This window comes from Cucumis melo, chromosome 9, assembly GCF_025177605.1.
Source record: "Cucumis melo cultivar AY chromosome 9, USDA_Cmelo_AY_1.0, whole genome shotgun sequence".
NCBI classification, from domain to species: domain Eukaryota; kingdom Viridiplantae; phylum Streptophyta; class Magnoliopsida; order Cucurbitales; family Cucurbitaceae; genus Cucumis; species Cucumis melo.
In genome coordinates this window covers 22,137,920-22,152,854 of record NC_066865.1, presented here as the reverse complement: position 1 = coordinate 22,152,854, position 14,935 = coordinate 22,137,920, and the positions used below count along the sequence as shown (strand labels likewise).

The 14,935-nt window shown below is 33.5% G+C and overlaps 2 protein-coding genes across 3 annotated transcripts; both read right to left on the bottom strand.

Moving 5' to 3' along the window:
• Positions 1-564: 564 nt before the first annotated feature.
• Positions 565-3,471, bottom strand: LOC103482591 (O-fucosyltransferase 30). 2 transcript variants are annotated; one of them, XR_536500.3, is made up of 3 exons: positions 2,943-3,471; positions 1,130-2,609; positions 565-736 (listed from the first exon to the last, which is right to left on the bottom strand). XR_536500.3 is itself a non-coding variant. In XM_008438826.3 (2 exons), the coding sequence occupies exons 1-2, from the start codon at positions 3,389-3,391 to the stop codon at positions 1,550-1,552; spliced, it is 1,509 nt and encodes a 502-aa protein (XP_008437048.1). In that variant the 5' UTR covers positions 3,392-3,471; the 3' UTR covers positions 900-1,549. The 2 variants fall into 2 exon arrangements, 1 of the variants encoding a protein (XP_008437048.1); XM_008438826.3 differs by lacking the exon at positions 565-736 and having other exon boundaries at positions 900-2,609.
• A 718-nt stretch (positions 3,472-4,189) lies between these two features.
• Positions 4,190-10,959, bottom strand: LOC103482590 (E3 ubiquitin-protein ligase HOS1). Its single transcript, XM_008438824.3, has 10 exons — positions 10,666-10,959; positions 9,969-10,356; positions 9,541-9,675; positions 9,267-9,442; positions 8,042-8,446; positions 7,809-7,967; positions 6,611-7,105; positions 6,086-6,223; positions 4,964-5,679; positions 4,190-4,862 (listed from the first exon to the last, which is right to left on the bottom strand). Exons 1-10 carry the CDS (start codon positions 10,777-10,779, stop codon positions 4,688-4,690), a joined length of 2,901 nt encoding a protein of 966 aa, XP_008437046.1. The 5' UTR covers positions 10,780-10,959; the 3' UTR covers positions 4,190-4,687.
• Between the last annotated feature and the right edge of the window lie 3,976 nt (positions 10,960-14,935).

The following is a 14,935-nucleotide window of genomic DNA, read 5'->3' as shown; positions in this document are numbered from 1 at the left end:
GTTACGTTTCCAAATTTTCCTATTTTTATTATATGTTTCTTTTCTATATATAATTCCTTCCAGATGTAGAATGGTATATCTTTTGTATTTTACTAATTTAAAGTTTCATTATACGAATGATAATAATCTTTTTAAGGAAAAAGAATGCATATGTAATGGAAATAATCGACCCAAATTCTATATGATCACTGCAACAACTCATTTCAATTTATTCATATACAAAGTTTAATTTAAAATCTATCTTTAAACTTAACCGGTCTTTCTTTTTCAAAGGTGTGAGTGCGACAATCGAACCCGTAACTATAAGGTTAATGGTACAGTATTCTAGTTTTTAACTTTCATGCTTAAATAAGTTTTATACATTTAGGAATAATCATGTTTCAATTACTTTTATAAATTTAGTTTTTACTATTCTTATTTTATTTTTATTTTTCTATATTTTTATTAATTTTTGTAAAGACTAATGAACGATTGTCTATTGACGTCTGTGGGGTACGATTTACTTATTTAATTTTCACTAATTTTTTTTAATAAAGCCGATAAATAAAATTCCTAAATCCCACATGTGAAAATGAACCGAACCCAGCTTGGTTCAAGTCAATAGAATATTGTGGTTTGATACAATTACGATTTCTAAGGGAAAGAAATTGTTTGAAATGAATCTTACTTCATTTTGCATTGTGTGTCCTTAGCTGCCACATCCAGATATCTCATTCCATGTAAAATGACTTGACATCTGGAAGAGAAAACATAAAAAAGGACTATGAGTTAGCTTCATATGTCCAAGCCCCAAGAATGATTGTGTTTTTAGTTTCTATTCCCGAAAAAGATGCTTATTTCTTTCCAATCTTTTACTGTACTTTTGAATCCTTGATTAAATTCTAAAAACAGAAGCTACGTTTAAAAATCGGAAGTAATATTCAATAAATTCAACTTTTCAGATGGTTATCAAATGACACCTACATGATTGGTGTCATGATTCTAAATACAACCGTATGAGGGCTGAGAAGTCCACCATGAATTCCATGTATTTTCTATTTCTAAAACCATAAGTACAAAAATTAAATCTTTCTAAGAAAACAACAAGAACTATATTTTTTTAGCACAGTTACAAGGTCGGGGATCGAACCTTCCACCTCTAAGAAGATCATGCGAATTATCGCTGACTTGAGCTCACATTAGCTTCGATGAAGTATATTAATCTCCTAAACTATCAGTTGTTGCACCATCGTGCAAAGAACTAAGTAAATATGCATTCCTGTTCATGGTAAACATGAAACTGTAATGTATACTTGCATCCAAATGCAACCTTGAAAACTGATACGACGACCCATTTTGGTACAATCCACCATATTAGTTGCTGCTAAATTTGAAGCATGATTCCATGATGCGGCAAATCAGCATCGCTCACAAGAATAGACGAGAGAATTTCTGGAAAAGCAAGTATCAGATGGTCGTGTAATTCAATCAAAGTACATCGGCACCGACTCCATCCTCAGAGAATAACTTCAGTGGACATGGTAAAGAATCTTGAGTTTGAAGGCAAATGTCAAGATTTGGTCCAAGTTTGGCTTCGACATACTCCATATTTTCTCATCAGCTCTATGCTTTCTGCAATTGTGGATCCAGCAGTACCAACAAAACCAAGTGAAGCACAACTACAAACAGTTTCCTCTATATATAAGAGAACATCCGGTAATCTCTCAGGAGCACACTCTTTCTTCATATTACGAATTCTTCCAGGACCAAAAGCATTGGATGTCCATCTCAAGCCATGTCCTACAGCCATCACCTTTTTAGATGCTCGTAGAACCAATTCGTCATGTTCCTTGAGGAAAAAGAGTTTGAAGTGATTTGAATCACTATCCAAATCCCCTAAGTAGCTTCCAGTCCAATTAGATTCAGGAAGATCAGTCATCACAAAAACGCGAATAGGTTCATTAGCATTCTCTAATATAGAGTTTAATTTCTGTTGAAGGGCCAAAAAAGTAGCCTTCCAGTGATTTTTGAACTGCCCATCTAACAATCTCAGTTGAGCACAAAGGAATGGAGCTTTTATGATCTTGTCAATATACTCTTTTCCTGCACTCAAGATTTCTGGGACAAATGGAAGATACTCAATGTTCTTCATCAGAGAACTAATTCTTTGATCTTTACTAACTCCATGGATATCAATATACAGCTCCGAACCTTTGTATGGAGCAGTAAAAAGACTTCCAAATGCCAAAACGGTAGCAGATCCAGCTTTCGAATCAGGTCCAAGGGTTCTATATACATCTCGACGGCGTCTGACATATGACACCTTCTTTTTCTTCTTAAGCTGTTCATTAGGCTGAAACAAGTCCAATGCTCCATCAACTTCATTACTTTGGTATGTCCAAACTGTAGTTTTGCAATCTTCATCTACAGCATGTAAACATTTGTCTACATTCCCATCAAGCCCTGCTAGTAGACGACCACATTGCTTTAGGTTGTTATATTCATTTGAACAAACACTTTCCAGATGCACTCCACACCATAAATATGCAAAGGTCCTAAAATCTATGGCTTTAACAGAAGAGTAAGAAGTTAATGATGAAATATCTACAATATCCGTCATCGAAACGTACCTGCCACAAAATTGAAATGCATAGATAATGTCATCAAATATTACCAAGGAATTACATTTTTCTTTCTTTTTTTTTGGCAAAATTACAAACTAATGCTCCTGAACTTATTTTTTATAATTAAGCCTCGTTCTTTTCAGCTCCTTCTTAAATCATTCACAAAAGAAAAGAATCGCAACGAGTTTAACAAAACGGTTCAATTATTTGATTTAGAAGCAACTTACATAACAATCCAGCAACCCAACAACCAGAACACTCATCAGTTCAAGAGAAATAAAGGCATTGAAAATACAATTATATATATAGATATACACAAACGAAGGGGGAAATGATTACCTTCCATTTCGAAGAAGCTGAAGCATATGCTCCCAAACCGAGAATCGAATCTCACCAGGATCCGGAACTCTAAATTTGGGACAACTCCCAAGAGCAACCGCATGGTGATCCAAAATCGGCGGAACAACAAGAGTCCGGTTGAGAATTCCGGCCATCAGGATAGCATTCTTGAACTCAGAAAGCTGGTTGCTAAACCCGCTGTGAGGCGCGTAAAAAAGAAATTTCTCACCCAAACCCAAGATTTGGGTATTGCATTGGCGTGAATTTGAAGTCGAAAACGCAGTCGAGGATATGAAGGTAGAGGAGGAGAAGGAGGAGGACAGGTAAAGAAGAAAGAAGAAACAGAAGAGAAGAACAAAGACAGACAAAGAAAAACGCCGGAGCTGTAAATTGGGTTTCTTCGAGTTCCATCGATTGATCGAAGATCTGGTCGAACCGAAAACATTCATGGCCTTTCTCTTTGTTTAAGGCTTCTTGCCACTCCGGTAAGAATGCGAAGACGAGGCAAAATGAATTAGGAGACGGCGGTGTCGCCTTACTCCGGTGGTGGGCGTTTTTGAAATGGGCTCATGATTGATCCAGTGGGCCTGTTCAAAATGGGCCCATTAGAATAAATGGCGATGGATTTTACCGGCTAATTACAGTGAGGAGCAACTCTAAAATTATATAACATTTTAAAAAAATTATCGTAATAATCAGTAATCTTAAAATCTATTCGTGAAAAGTTTATACTTTTATTGGATATTTGCAATATAATCTCAACAGATTTTGATAGATTTTGCACATTTACAACTTTTTAAATAAACATCACTGCTTTGTTACCTTTATTGAAAATAAATAATTGTCATATATAGTAAAAAACAAACAAAAAAAAATAGGTTTCATTCAAATAAAGCAAAATAAACCAAAATATTTACATATATGATAAAATTTATAAACCAAAATATTTACATATATGATAAAATTTTTAGAATCTATCAATGATAGATATTAATGAACATCAAACATGGTAAACTGCTATTGTTCATAGATTTCAAAAATTTGTTGTCCTCGTAATTTTTTTCAATAATTTTATCATTTGAAATGACTCATTTGAAATGACTCTAACTTATTTAGTATTTAGTATGTATTTTTAACTGTAAATTTGAACCAAAATATTTATAAATATAATAAAATTTTACAATCTATTGTCAGTAAATAAATACTATATGATCTATCACAAATGAAGGGTAACATTTTGATAAAAAAAAAAAAAACTCAGTTACTGAGGAAGTCTTAATATTTACCTCATGTAAATTAGAATTATCAATATTCGCAATGAAAAATAAAAATAAAAAAATTCCTATTACAAGAAATATTTTCAACCAAATCTCACCGCTTCTGTTGACCAGCGCGATCAAAACTATAATCAAAACCTAAAAGCCCTGTTTTCCATTTTCCTCCTAACACAATCATTTCATCAAACTATCAAATCTATAAAAATATATTGACATTTGAAATACATATGGAAAATAGAAAGACCCTCCAATGAATTCCTTTTCTTCACAATTTGAAGCTTTTCAGTTGATTGATTATTCCATCTCTCATGGAAGCAGCAATTTTAAGCACTGCATCCTCCTCTCCTAACCAATGACTACTTGGAGCCGGTAAGGATTGCAACTCTCGTGGTCTTTTGGACCAATGACGAGCTATCCGCTTTGCATATAATGCATCATCTCGAGCTGTTAAGTGGACAAATATGGTCATTACCTCTTGGTTGACCTTGTTCTTCTAGTACTGCTTCGAGTAACTCTGTGGCGTACTATACTCGAAGCTCTATCAAGACTTGTCTCTTCCTCATCGCTTGCTTCATCAGACCTCCATCTTGGTGCACCATTAGAATATCGAGTGTCAACTGCAGAATCTTGTACTTCTCCATGGCTGAATTGTTACGAAAAGAATATACAAATATCAATATAAAACGAAGAAATGAAATGCAAATGGAGCAGGCAGCAAGTGGGAAATGAAATTGGTTTCTTTACCTCGAAATGTCCATTGGATCATCTAAAGAAGAAACGTTCCAAGTTCCATTGTCTCTAATAGATACCGTTATTTTAGTAGTAGATCCATTTTCCTGCACTCCCCTTGAAGGAGCATCTAATAAACCGAAATTGCTGCTGGGAGTATGATATATAGGGTTAGCAGTAATTCTACGGGAATACGGAGAGGTATTCCGAACTTGGTTGGTAATTCCATTTTGCTCCTTAACCAGTGAGAGTTTCTCGGGATCGTTCCCGAATAGCGGACTATTCAGGACTCTAGATGAACTTCTTGTGGCTTCTTCTGAGGGGGAAATATTCATAGCACTAGCTTGATGGAATCCAGAACTAAACACATCCTGAAAATTGACACTCTCGTGTAGGTTAGTTTGCTTTGGTATTCTTTCCTTGCTGCCAAACCGCCTTTCGTGAATCAATGCCGAGCCAAAGGTTGCAATTTTGGAATGATTCACTGTCCCACCCAGCCTTCCTGGAGTTTCAAAAACTGGGGGCTTGAAGATATATTTACTGTCGTTTCTATGTGATACGGTAGATGTATTAGCCGAGGGGATTAATACACTGCTTAAGTGCTGATCCTGAACCACAGATGGATCGGCATTTTGTGGCACTTCTACTTCTGAATTAGCACCAAACTTCGGCAGCTTCCCAGATTTTATTTCCAACTGTTGGGCTTCTGGTAGCAACTCCATGAATTTATCCTGTTCATATTGAGGCAATAGTATTGAATATAAAAAACTTAGAAGCAGTAGTAATAATAATGAAACATCAAGGATGAACATGAGTTCCAAACCCAGACAGTGCTGCAATAAAAACCACCGATGTTGATTTTGCAATTAATTTTTTTTTTATTTTGAAAAGGAAACAGAATATTTTCATTGATATTGTTTAGGTCACAAGGTTAAAAGTCATATTCAGAGTTCGTGCCAAATGATTTGAGTAAAATGCTTTCACCTTTCTGGTTGCATATATAAAAACACAGCAAGCAAACAACAATTTACTGCCCATTCAAATGAAGGGGCGTAAAAGTGTCTTCTAAAGAACAAACCTTCACCCCATCACAAGCAACACCACAATAAAAGGAGGAAAATGTTTCAGATAACTTACAACCAATCCTGCTCGCCAATGACTAGTCGATTTCATCCTGGATAAAACATCTTCACCAACAGAATTTTCAGAGATATAGCCTTGTTCTGCTTTCTGAAGTATGAGATTCACTTGGAAGGCCTCATGATACTGATACCTCTGAAAGAATATACAGAAAGCTCTGATGATACGTAATCTCCGTGTGTAGAATAGATCCCAAAATGATAATTTACTTTGCACATTTCATGCTAAAAATAACAGTGACTTAACTAAAACCAAAAGTTCTGATGATGTAAATATAACTTCAAAACATGTCTGTAAACTAAACCATTACGAGGAGATAACCTCTTTGGTGTAATGTGAATAAAGCAATCTCTTCAGCGGTTAGTTGGAAACAGCTGAGCCTAACAAACTTCAACAAAAGCAAATAGTTCAGCTTATTTTCATCATTCTTCTTGATTCCTTAACTACTTCTTTGTATTCCTTTCGTGGTTAATTTCAACAGGATATTTTTTGGAAAGTTGCAATGCACAAGTGTAAGGATACCTGAAGATAGTACACAAATAGGAGACTTCCAATAGTGGTTGACGGATGAGCAGTGGACCACTCCAGCAAGCACTTGTGGAGATGCTTTTCCTCATCGGAATTCCATGGTAACTCAATCATTCTATCCACAAAGTTCCGACGGATACAAAGAAAACAAATTTCAGTCACCAATATTTTCATCCAGTCCTCCCAGCTTCTAAATTTGCCTTCGGCATTATCAAATGCATCTTCATGTTCTTTATAGTTTCTCCTATCTCTTACCCTATTGCAGAGCATTTTCTGGTACATATATGCTTCGGTCAGGAGTGCACATTCCACTCTCACCCGAACACCAGTTACAGCTTCCACGAGTGAAACTGGGACTGACACACTGTCACGTCCTGACCACCTCAAAACCATAAGAGCTGTATCGGGATTTTTCCGTTCTAACAAAACTTGTGCAATCTTGGGATGGGTTGTTGGGCCAGAGATCTGCGGAAGAAGACGGCAGGCTTCCTGCATGATGCCATATTGCAAGGAAAAGTTAGAAGGTAACAGGTAAAAAGACAGTCATACAATGCAGAAACGGTAAGAAATAGGCACTATGTAAATTGGAAACTATTAAAATTCTTTAGGGTAACTAATAATTTAGGCAAAATTTTATAGGACTTGTAACACTATGGAGTAATTGAACCTGGATGATGCTTTTTCATCCTTCCCAATCACTTCAATATTAGGGTATACATGTTGCGTTAAGCTATCCAACATATCCAAATCCCCACAGGTAGGGTGCTTTGTTGATCTAATGACACCACAAAGAGACCGGAATGAAGTCGTCAACTCAACCATTCAGACACAACTATCCTCATGAGACAAAGACCCGACCTATCATTTATTTAGCTGCCAAGAAACCTCAGAGGATACTAAATCCCATACACGTGACCATTTATAATTATTGCTTAAATCCATTCTATTATTTACACGACTCTTTCTTCATAAATTGATTGAAATTTTGGAATCATCATTGGTATTGAGCTACAACTACAATTACACGACATATTCTAACTCAGTCATTTATCCATCCAATCAAATAAAGATCCCATGTAAATTAAAGAGCTACACAGCACAGAACCACAAATGTTGGATATTTGAATAAGTAACGCAAACCTGAAACTAATGATAATGTAGACAAGCAGGTAACGGGTTGCACAAAGATTACCTGCAGGGCTTCATCTGTATGATCATCTAGAAGATAAAAGACAAAAGATTCTAATATAGAATGCCGTGTAATGCTAAAGGTGGCTGCAAAGTCCTCAACAATATGTCTCCATTTCTCATCAGGCAACGTCCAGTGGCGGTCAAACAAGTAATACAAAAGCTATCATAGATTAAGGAGAAAAATATAAGAGTACAGTTAGGGCAATGAAATAAATATATAGTTAAGAAGGATACAATTGCTTTCTTTGCAACCACTACATCAGAACTTCCACGAAGAAAGAGAACATCAACAGCAACCCGAAGATTTTCAAATGGGTAGCAACCTGAACTCCCTCCAATTTTAGATCTGAAGATTTTAGGTGCCGCAGCATTTTCTAGAGATACAATTTCTTTACCATCCTCAACATCTGGGAAGTACTGTTGCTCAATATCAAGATTCCCCAGAGCATCCTCAATGAACAGAGATCCATCCAGTCCACTGGAATCAGCAGAGTCATCTAAAGCATCAGGCCATGATCGCCTAATTGCAGCAGATTTCCTTTCACGGACAGCAGTAAGCCATGATGTAAAGCTAGAATGGCGGGACCTAACATTCTCCAAAAACTGATGCCTTATGCCCCACATCATAATTTCCATATGCTGGTAAAAGAAATTGTAGCCAATAAATATTTTAACATGAAGACTATCTTGAGAGAAAAAAGGAAAATTAATTACAGTAGGATGGTTCTAAAGTTCTGATCTCCCAACTTTTTGATAACCCTTCCATAGGATAAGGATCTAACATTAACTTAATCGCAAGCATATACTATTTTGAAGTGGGGAAAAAAGCAGAGTTTGGAGAAAATCATTAATTACCCTCAGAATTATTTTCTAAACCTAGAAAGTTATGGCAAGAAAAAACTGAACTTAAAGGATGAGAATCTAGTTTCTACAGATTATAAATTCCTACATTTACTTATGTGACAAGAATGAATTTGATAGAAAGATAATCATCAACATGTGAAACATCATGGACATATTGTGACATTTCCAGCTTCTAACCGGTAATATTGCCTTTTCATTCTTCACTAAAGAATCTCAGTTGAACTTTTTCCATCATTCAAATGGAGATTATTAAATACAGAGTCGTGAATCGTGATATTATAACATTTCACCAAGGAAAGAAAAGAGAGAGAAATGTTGGTTAAAGCTATCTTTGTTTTTCTCAGTGTGAAAACATCTTAGGAAAGCCACCAAGAGCTAGCATGTCTCAATTCAGTATTCTCCAACTGATCAGAAAGAAAATCTACTGATTAACTAAGCCAGATATCAGGAATTGATGACATAAAATATTAGAATAACATGCAACTCAATTGAAGGCCAGCACAAATTCCATTTTAAAGCACCCAAGAACTAAGGCCTAATGTAAAGCAGAAAAACATGATGATTGATAATCATATTGCTTCCTATGAAAATGAACCTGCTTGATCTTCAATATGCCCTCGTGAAGATTATGCAGGTCCTCAAGCTGTGCTGAATGAGAACTTCTAAATGATGAGTCCAACACTTCAAGCACATTGGATATGCCAGCAAGCAGCACCGAGAACTTAAGTAGTAGGCTCATCCTGGACTTCATTCCCTCTACACCAGAGTTATCTAAAATGAAATGAATAATATTCATATAAGCATGTAAGTATTCAGTATACATGCTATATTAAGATACAAGGCATCAAAATCTTCAAAATTTAGCTTACATATTTCTTGAAGTTCAGTAATAATGTTCCTGGAGGCCCGCTTACACCAATCCTTCACAACCACTTCATCCAACAAAAATGCAAGTACAGGATCACTTGATACAGCACTCTCATCCATACAAACATCCGTAACATCTGAGAACTTATTGTAAAGGAAATTTTGAACTTTAAACATTACGATAATCAGTAAGTTAGCAGAATATAATGAGAATTCAAACAAAAGTTAACAAAGTAAAATGACAAGTGTATTGCTTCAAATAGGCTAGCAACTTTGTTAGATTATTTAAGGCTTTCCATAATCCCATACAAAGAAAATAAAGAGAGACAGAAAACAATGAAGTTCCACATTAAGTTGAAAAGGCAACAATATCAGAACTGGGTGGCATCTACATGAAATGCTAGCAGAGTAGTCAGGCGGCTAAGGATACAGTGACAGATTAGAGAAACCAAGTTGTTTTCCAGTGCAATATCAAATAAGGAATACAAGCGTTGTACGTCTGTGGTTATTCTATTCTCCCCATCTTCCTCGAGAGGCCTCTCCTTGGAATTCTTCGGTATGAGACCTGCTTCAACACACTCATAGAAGAGACGGAGACGTGTTCTAGCACCACTTTTTGGAACTGGGACTCTACATATTGGACAAACGTCACACCGTTGGCAACATTCCTCACACAGAGAGGCATGTCCACATGAATTCAACACAAACTGAACATCACGTCCACAGCTTCTCAAGTCTCTTGTGGCTCGACAATGCTCAACTTTTGCTTCATTGCATAACTCAATCAGATCAATAAATGCCAAATGTCTCAACGCTTCCTAGAATTGAAAATATAAGCACAACAGTTAGAAGCGGGAAAAAAAAAAAAAAAAAACCGACGTCTGGCTAAATAACAAAACAACCCCAAGAACCATTCTGGCACACATAACTACAAAAAATCGAACGCAAACTTGCTCTACACTCAACACCATCAACTCTTGAGCACAGAAATGCCACAGTAGCTTCCGGAAACAAAAATCCAAAGCATCAAAAACCAAGAATTCTCCAACGTGCTAACCAAAATAGCTAGGGTTTCACTATCCAGCATTATAGCATAAACGCCTCAACTGGTGTAAAGAAACGAGTACCTGTACTGCTCGGCTACTGTAATCAGGTCGCGAGGACGAAGAAGTCGATGCTGAAGCAAGCCTGCCATTGGTAGATGTGGAAGGAACGGCATGGCCATCGATTTGCCTGTCCATTGAGTGAGAGCAAAAGCGAATACCAATATCTCCGAGAGCTAAGGAAAAAGAAGAATAAGAGTGAGGAAGTTGAGGCTAGGGCTTGGCAGTGAAGGAAGCCATTATAGAGGTTTGAAGGTTTTTGAAGCTTCCAAGTTCCATGTGGGAATTGGGAGAAAAGAAAAGCAATTAATTTTTTATTTTTTTGTTTTTTTTTTATTCTTTTCAGTTTTCAGGCGGTCGTTTTCCGGAAGAAATTTTGTCGTAAACAAAAATAATGGGCTTAAACTGATTCAGAGTTTGGGCCTCGACGTTTTATGGGCTTGGCCCAATTATATTAAGGACCTATGTTCGGGAATATATACAGTGCTGACTAGATAAATAGCGAAATTTAATCTTTCATGAATAGCGAAAACAAATTCTAGTTATCAAATTTAAAAAATCGAAAGAAAAAAAAAAACAACGGATTTTTTTTAAAAAAAAAAAAAATACAAACTATTTACGATCAAACATTATATTTGATTTTGTAAAGTGTAAATAATTTGTTCGTTTTACCAATTTTAAATATTTCTAAAAAACAATAAAGATATGAAATTGTCAAATTGGAAATAAAATTCACTATGTTTCGATAATTGTACTACTTTATCCATGAATTTAATTAGGTTTGAATCAAACATTGAAATTACGGAATACATTAAACTAAAACAAATGATACTTGATTCCATATGAAGTGGCAAAACAAGAATGTTTTAGAAATATGGCATGTGTGTGGCATACTTTTGCCAAAAAAAACTTATAAACTCATAATTTTGTCAAAATCTCGACTGTTTCCCACGTTCTTGTTATATTCTATGATTACTTATTGATTTTATATATGGAAGACCTAATTTCTTCTTGTTTTTTACTACTCTACATTTATAGATCGACTGTGTTACTATTTACGTTCTTAGTGTGTTAAATTAAACAACTTGAATTACCCAATCCAAAATGTAAAGGTTATGTTAGATTAGTTTTGTCATTTTATTAAGTATGATTAAACTTTTTTATCGCATCGTGGATTAGCTAAAAAGAAATGAGAAATTACATCAATCTAAATTTTCATATTTAAATTCAACGAGAGTTTGGGTATTATTCATGTCCTCTAGATAAACTTAGGTACTCTATTTAAATTATAAAAAAAAAAAAACTATAACTCAAAAATCCAACCAAGTGAATTTTTTTAGTAGATCTAAAAACTTCATCAACACAATCTGATTAATGTATATATTAAATTATATTGAAAATAAAAAACTCTTTTTGCAATATAATTACATTAGGAATTTTTAGTAATAATCCTGGACTAAGTTTTCGTTGTAATTTTTTTAAAAAAATTGCAATATGCATTTGTTTTCTTATGTACATCATTTTAATTTTTCTTACTTTATAAAATAGTATGTAAGCATTTTCGTTTATAAATAAAAGTATCAACATTTTGGATCTGATTTTGGTAACTAAATGAAGAATCAGTTTACCTTCAAATTGCTTAAAAAATTTCTTTTTAACTCTGAAACACTTATTTAAACACATCTTTAAATTAGACTCAGAATATTGATGAAAAAAAGAGTATCTCTACCACATTCAAAGAAAAGAAAAGGAAACTTGTCACAAATGGTACAATTTGGTAAAATATTTACAATTTATAGAAAAATCAAGTTTAATTAATTTTGTTTTTTAGTGATTTTAGTATAAATATTTTGTAATTTTTTTCTTCCTTTTTTAGAAAAACCTCAAATACACAATTTATCTTACTTGTATCGTGATTAGTGTCTTGTCGTAAGTCAATAATAACTTAACTCAAATGACATTTGAATATACTAATAATTACGGGAAATCTTGAGAAGGATTTAATTAGAATATAGAAGCTTTAAGGAAGAAATTTCCAAGATTAAAGGGTGTGCCAATCTGCCGAGGAAGGTGCGTTGATGGACATAGTCAACGGTCAACTCCAATCTTCAATGTATGCCAAGTCGGCAGCAAACATAACAACAATTAAAAAAACAATTCACATATATATTTTTTGAAGAAAAAGATCCAATTTGTGATTTGTATAAAATTTATTTATAAAGTTTCAATATTACATTCATCATTTTATTATTGAATTTGACATTTGAAAAGTACACGTAAAATAGAAACATATTTTTACATCAAATAATCGTGACGATAAATTGATATTACCATAATGTCTCATAGTGTCGTATCTATTTTAGGTTTTAAATCTTTTAAAAAAAGAAAATATCTTAAACAATTTATATTTTAGTACCGATTTAGAAAGTTCATAGAATCAAATCAACGATGACTTTTATTTTTTAAAATGAAATGATAAAATTTATAGGTTTTATTTATATTATTTTTTAATAATTAAAAAAATTTTAAAAATGAGATACATGTTTTATATTTAGTCATAAACTTTTAATTTTATGTTGATTTGATTTTTAGACTTAAAAAGGTATTTAATGAAATATCTACGCTTTTAATTATTCGTTTAACAGATTTTTAAAAAGTAGGTTTTTTCTTTCAATTTTTGATTTTTTTGCCCAATGAATCTATTTCCCTTTTTTAAATTTTTAAAAAGTAATTGATCTATTGAATAAATCATGCAACAATTAAATATAAAATTTGAAATTTAAAGATTTATAAGATTTAAAAGTAAAATGATCAATAATAATCTATATGATGTTTTTTAAGTTAAATTTTTAGAAATCTATTAAATACATTTTCAATTCTATAAATAACAATAACAACAATAATAAGCTTATAGTTTGAGCTGAATTTTAATTTGATTCTTTGTAATGTTGGTTTAGTTTCAAATTGGTTCTATTAATATACAAATTTTCAACGATTCACTTATTTTTTCTATTGTTAACTTAGTCCTAACCGACCCTTTACTGCTACCTTAAGTAGAAATTTTGTATTGAACATTTGTAAAGATGACAGATGAAACTACAAGGGACAAATTGAAACAATAAAAATGATAAAAGATCAAATTAGGACTTCATGAACTGAACACATAATTTAAACTAGTATAAGTTGCAATGATTAAGTTGATACTTTTCAACAAAAATACAAATTAGTTAACTTTTAAAATAGCTTATCAAATAAGTTGGTTTGAAAAGGAAAAAAGAAAAAAACTTTGAGATCGATTCTTTTTTTTTTTTTTTTTTGACTATGTAATGATTAATCTCTCCTTAATTTGTTGTTACATATAGTTATCAAAACACGATTGCATCCAGTTACCACTATGCTACTTTGGTAAAACTTTCACCACCAACCATCTTTGGCGACCAATCATCGACGATCAACTTTGATGGTCACCACGTCTAACAACCAAAACCCTAATGACCACCATCGACGGTCGACTTCAACTACTACCTCCAGAAACCAATATCACCAACTTTAACGACCCCCATTGAGGGCAACAACTTCAGCAACCGCACCACCAACTTTGGCTTGACCACCGCCACTTTCGTTGACGACCAACTCCAAAATCTTTAACAACGGCCACTTTCAACACATAGCTCTAGCAACCAACTGTTTCGATTAAAGGAAAATCTTGTCTCAAAATAACTAAATTACTCCTCCATAGTCCTCACTCTAAAGTGCCGAGAGTAAAAAATGATGTATGTAACGTTAGATTATTGATAAAGTTTCGGTGATCAATCCATGAAAGTTATTACCATATAATTACCCTAAACATGGGAGACATGTTTTGTTTATAGCTCGTCTTAATATTTATATTCCATCAAATCAAACTCTAAATTTAAATGAATGTTGTAGTACACTTTTTAAAAGTTTAAAATTACAATATTTATCATTTTTTCGGTTAAATCACAAATATGGTATCATGGTTTAGAGAAAGATATAATTCAATCTCCATAGTTCAATAAAACCTTCACAAATAGTCGGACCATTTTTTAAAGATTTTATTAAACCATCGAACTATTCACAAGATTTTATCAAATTATATGGCCTAAATTCTAACTTTTAACATTATATATAATAAAATCTATCTTCTTTTCTCATATTTTCTTAAAATTAATGTATTGAAAAGAGAAATAAATTATATTACGTATGGGCAAAATGTCAAAACTACCCCTATGAAATTTGAGTAAGGGCACGTAAGGACAAAAAAGAAAGGGAA

Excerpts from the sequence above, each read along its gene's own strand:
- LOC103482590 (XM_008438824.3), bottom strand. The coding sequence starts at position 10,779 with ATGGACAGGCAAATCGATGGCCATGCCGTTCCTTCCACATCTACCAAT. Across the intron at positions 9,676-9,968 it reads GGTTTCTCTAATCTGTCACT|ATGTTACGGATGTTTGTATG; the intron begins GTATCCTTAGCC and ends ATAAGTTCTCAG. Across the intron at positions 5,680-6,085 it reads ATTGGCGAGCAGGATTGGTT|GATAAATTCATGGAGTTGCT; the intron begins GTAAGTTATCTG and ends CAATATGAACAG.
- LOC103482591 (XM_008438826.3), bottom strand. The coding sequence starts at position 3,391 with ATGAATGTTTTCGGTTCGACCAGATCTTCGATCAATCGATGGAACTCG. Across the intron at positions 2,610-2,942 it reads CAGCTTCTTCGAAATGGAAG|GTACGTTTCGATGACGGATA; the intron begins GTAATCATTTCC and ends ATTTTGTGGCAG.